This window comes from Sceloporus occidentalis, unplaced genomic scaffold, assembly GCF_023333645.1.
Source record: "Sceloporus occidentalis isolate IW3139 unplaced genomic scaffold, rSceOcc1.0.p SCAF_27, whole genome shotgun sequence".
Taxonomy (NCBI): domain Eukaryota; kingdom Metazoa; phylum Chordata; class Lepidosauria; order Squamata; family Phrynosomatidae; genus Sceloporus; species Sceloporus occidentalis.
Window position 1 is genome coordinate 6,856,533 of NW_028317007.1, and position 5,550 is coordinate 6,862,082.

Below are 5,550 nucleotides of genomic sequence, written 5' to 3' on the forward strand. Positions count from 1 at the left end.
TGGAGAAATAATATTTGTATTTAAATGCTATATGAGAAGAATGTATTAGAAGACATATAAATTTAAATGCTATATGAGAAGAATGTATTAGAAGACATATAAATCTTGAAAAACATTTTGAAAATGTTTGTATTCAAGAATATGTTTTGTAACTAAAATCTGTTCTTTTTTATAGGAAGAAAAAAATTGTGTTGAACAACATGGCTGTCACTTTTACCCTGCTGTTTTTACTCATCACTTCATCTACAAGGGGACAGTCTGAATTTTTGTTAATGGATTCATGCCAAAACTTGTGTATTTGTGAGGAAAAGGACACTACATTGTTTGTGAACTGTGAAGGAAAACATGAGCTTTCACTGTCTAAAATAAATTTACCACCATCTCACTACTTAGATCTTAATCTTATGAATATCGGTTTATATAAATTAAAAGTGAATGCATTTTCAGGCTTTCATAACGTCATATCTGTTCACCTTGGATTTAACAATATTGTTGATATTGAACAAGGAGCATTCCATGATCTCCGTGTCCTTAAAAAATTACACATCAATCACAACTCTATTGAAATACTTAAAGAAGATACTTTCGTAGGATTAGAAAATCTGGAATTTCTTCAAGCAGACAATAACTTTATTACTACAATTGAGCCCAATACATTTAGTAAACTAAACAGGTTGAAAGTTCTCATACTCAATGATAATGCCATTGATTTCTTACCTGTAAATATTTTTCGTTTTGTACCCCTGACACACTTAGACTTAAGAGGAAACCAGTTACAAACTCTTCCTTATGTTGGCTTTTTAGAACACATTGGACGAATAATAGAATTCCAGTTAGAGGACAATAGATGGGTATGTAACTGTGACTTGCTACAACTGAAGTCCTGGCTGGAAAACCTGCCTCAGCAATCGACTGTTGGTGATGTTGTTTGTCACAATCCCCCAAATTTAAAAGGTACTTTACTGAGAAAACTAAGAAAAGAAATTATCTGTTCTTCAAATCCTACTAATGAGCTCATAGATTCTTCGGGACCATTATCGCTGGTTGGCACAGCCTCATTAGATGGTCGTATGCCAACAAAGAGTACATCTGTTCAAAAAGCTACAACAAAGGACACAATGTTTGTTTTTCCTAAATCAACCACTCTGCTTCCCGGACTATACTGCCCATTTCCATGTTACTGTTCGAGCCACACATCTTCAGGAACTTTGATTCATTGTCAGGAGCGTAATATCGAAAGTGTGTCTGACCTTGGTCCACCGCCACAAAATCCAAGGAAATTGTTTTTGGCAGGAAACATCATTCATGTACTGCATAAATGGGATTTTATAGAGTATGGAAGTCTAGAAATGCTTCATTTAGCAATGAACCACATTGAAATTATTGAAGAAGCATCCTTTCTAAATTTGACTAAAGTACAAAAACTCTATCTGAATGGAAACCATTTAAGAAGCTTAAATGCACATTTATTTGTGGGTCTGGTGAATATTGAGTATTTGTATCTGGAATACAATTCCATCAAAGACATTTCCCCTGGAACATTTTCATTCATGCCAAAGCTTAAAGTTCTATACTTAAATAACAATCTTTTGCATACCCTACCAAACCATATTTTTGCTGGAGTACCTTTAACAACATTAAATCTAAAAACAAATCAGTTTGTACATTTTCCAAGCAAAGTTTTGGATGACTTAAACTGGCTTCTTCAGATTGAACTTCAAGATAATCCATGGAACTGCACCTGTAATTTAATCGAACTGAAAAATTGGACACAGGTACATAAATATGTATTGGTCAGTGAAGTTATGTGCAACTCCCCCAAGGAGCTGTATAAAATGGAATTGAAGTCATTGTATAATGAAGTGCTATGTCCAGAATTTATAACCAGTCAAGGATTCCCTACACAGTCAAGTTCTATGAACCACACAATACCATATACAGTACCCAGCCAAGTTGATAATATATTAAGATCACTTTCAGACTACATACCACTTTCTGTTTTAATCCTTGGTCTTCTTATATTTTTAATTACCACTGTCCTCTGTTCAGCTGGAATAATTGTCTTAGTTTTGCATAGACGACGTCGATGCAAAAAGAAACAAGAAATTGGGCAAATGCGAGAAACCAGCCCTGTTCATATTCAGTATAGCATGTATGGGCATAAAACCACACATCATACAACAGAACAACCTAGATCAACTATGTACGAGCAGAGGGTAACAAATCCTATTATCCAGGTTTATCAGACCCCACCATTCAGCCCTAAACATTCAGAACAAGAGGAAGATAGTGACAAAGAAGTCAACAACCCAAAGAGACTATACAGAGAAATTTTACACCATGAAAATAATTCACCATTAACAGGTTCCAAATTGAAATTTGGCAATGATCAATCAACAGAATTTCTGTCTTTCCAAGATGCCAGTTATTTGTACAGAAACCTCATTGAAAAAGAAAAAGAAATTCAGCAGCTTGGAATTGCTGAGTATTTAAGAAAAAATATTGCTAATTCGCAAGCTGATGTTAATGCATATCGTCCAGGAACTCTTGAAGAGATAAAGTTAATGGAAGCACTTACGTACTCTAGATCACGGAAGGTCCTGGTAGAACAGACCAAAAATGAATATTTTGAACTCAAAGCCAATCTTCATTCTGAACCAGACTATTTGGAAGTATTAGAGCAACAGACTTGAGCCACTAATTATTTTAAAGAAGACATTGCCATACTTTCCAAATCATACCTTCTTTACTTCATTGTTATTTAAAGTGCCTCACTGTATTGTCCTAAACGTAGACAAAGCACATTTGTAGACTTAGCACATCTCAGGGGAATCCTTAAATTATACAAAGCTGTATATACACTTTGTTGACCAAATATATATACACAAAAAAAAAAAAATCTTGGAAAAGGTATCAAAATAATAAATAGCTTAAATTATCACTATGTGAAAATATATTATTTATATTGAAACAAAAACACATGTAAAAATGTCTATATTCTTAGTCGAATAATTGACCACAACACTAAAAATAATTTTTCAAAATCAGGCTATGTTAATTAAATTAATTAGTTATACATTTATTATGAGGGTTTTTTTGTATGTCTGTCCACAAAAGCAATTCACTTCTCTGTAATGTATTTAGAGTTGTATTTTTGTAAATACGCCACAGTGTATATACACTACCTATGAAGTACATTATATGATAGACCTCATAATATGACTTGAGGTTAAAGATGCTTAAAAACACTTTTAAAAGCATTGCCATTAGCTGTGATATTGTGACTTAAACAACATGGTGGATGGATTAGCCATCCAAAGGTAGGTCCAGTTATAGGATTTGCAGGCACAGCTGCAACATGGTATGTGCTTCAAGCTTACATCATGACTTTTTAATCCTTCTTTACAACCTTTAACCTATTTAGCTTTTACCATTCCAGCAATTTCCATCTTATTTCCAACTACATCAGCCCTTTCATCACTTTTCAAGCTATGTTGATGCTTTCCACCTTGTTTTGCCTTTCACTTTCGTTCATACTTTCCAGCTTTTTCTTTGTCCTTCTATTTGCCACCATTCCATCCAAAAAGCTGTACAAGCATACTCATCACAGCAGTCTAGTGGGACGAACAAAACTGGATCGCTTTCTTTCATTATATCACTATCTGGTCGATAAGGTAGCAGTTTGATAGCAATATCTTCCATAGATAAGTGCTTTGCCAAAGCAGTATACTAGCTTTGTTCCACACACTTAGCTATACAATGTTAATATCTTATTCATTGATCAATTACAACAAATATTAAACAAAACTCAATCAAAACATTAGATCTAAGTATAGAATTTACACCGCTGTTAAAAAATAAGCTATTTTGTTTTGTGGTAAACTCTAGTAAATTTCAGATTATTTTTTTTAAATTACAGTAATTGTTGATTTCCTCATTATTTTCAAGATGTTATATGAATACATATTTTGTTGAGACCAATATACTGCACTATAGCTTTATTTTACAAAATAATTTAGCTAAAAGTTTCTACTATTTATTTATTCATTACAGTGTGTTCTTATACATTTTGCTCACAAACATACTGTACTGTGTGCCTTAAAATAATAAATATGCTAAATTAATACACATTGTAACAGCTCATATCTTCAGTAGTACAGATGTTTTGACAAATTGGATTTTCTCAACTGTTTTACAAACCCCCCAAAAAGAGAGGTTATACATTTAATTTAAAGTATGACAAATGTAAAGACCTTAACATATATACAATCACTTTAAAATTTACCATGTGTTATTTGAGAAAATGATAGCAATGAGACACTTTCTTAAACTGAACTTGTTTTTCTCTGTTATCACTCTCACTTAGTTTTTCTTTGCATGTCTTTCTCATCAATGATGGAATTACATTTCAGACTTCCATAGGGACAAAGTGTACTTATACCCCATGCACTGAAATATTCATATTTTCTTGTGGTTTACCATATTTCAGCCATAACATAATGACCAATGGCAGGTGAAGTGAATAATACTGATACTCTTGTTATCATAGCACCTGCCAGTGGGTGGGATATATTATGCAGTAAGTTAATGTTTTAGAAGCTGGAAAATTGGGCAAGCATAAGGATCAGAGCAGCTTTAGCAAGGGCCAAATTGTGATAGCTAGATGACTGGGTCAGATCATCTCCAAAACTGTAGCTCTTGTAGGGTGTTTCCGGTCTGCAGTGGTTAGTAGCGGTCCAAGGAAGGAAAAGTGGTGAACTGGCAACAGGGTCATGGGCAGCCAAGGCTCATTGATGTACGTGGGGGTGAAGCCTGGCCAGTGTGGTCAAATCCAACAGACTAGCTACTGTAGCTCAAATTGCTGAAAAAAGTTAAGGCTGGTTCTGATAGAAAGGTGTCAGGAAACACAGTGCATTGTAGTTTTTTTGTGTATGGGGCTGCGTAGTCGCAGACTAGTCAGGGTGCCCATGCTGACCCCTGTCCACTGCCAAAAGCGCCATCAATGGGAACGTGAGCGTCAAAACTAGACCACGAAGCAATGGAAGAAGGTGGCCTAGTCTGATCAATCATGTTTTCTTTTTCCGGATTGCCAGGTGCATGTGCGTTGCTTACCTGGAACACACATGGCAAAGCCCCACCTTGCAACTTACAGTTAAAGGTCCTGCTGCTAATGTATTATGATCTAGTGGAGTCCATGGAGTAAATGGGTCAGGGCTGCATTGGCAGCAGAAGGGGGACCTTTACAATATTAGGCAGGTGGACATAATGTTATAGCTGACCGGTGTATGTGTATTGGAAATACCCAGATGTCATCAATTCTGTTTAATTCTTTAATAAATAATGGGCTCATAAAATGGGCTTCATAAAATGAGCATAACATTTGGGTCACTTTGCTGTTTTCATGGAAAACAAGAACATTTCTAGTTGGGCTAACATAATTGTACAGCACTGTGGAATATGATGGCAGTATATGAAAAAATAAATGATAATAGTTGCAGAAGGATTTGTTAATGCCAATTTGCCTTGAAAACTTAAACTTGGATTAGCTAA

General features: G+C 34.9%; 1 protein-coding gene across 1 annotated transcript; it reads left to right on the forward strand.

Moving 5' to 3' along the window:
• Positions 1–200: 200 nt before the first annotated feature.
• LOC149299890 (SLIT and NTRK-like protein 6) lies at positions 201–2,693 on the forward strand. The gene has a single exon (XM_089485846.1). It carries the CDS (start codon positions 201–203, stop codon positions 2,691–2,693), a length of 2,493 nt encoding a protein of 830 aa, XP_089341972.1.
• Positions 2,694–5,550: the final 2,857 nt, after the last annotated feature.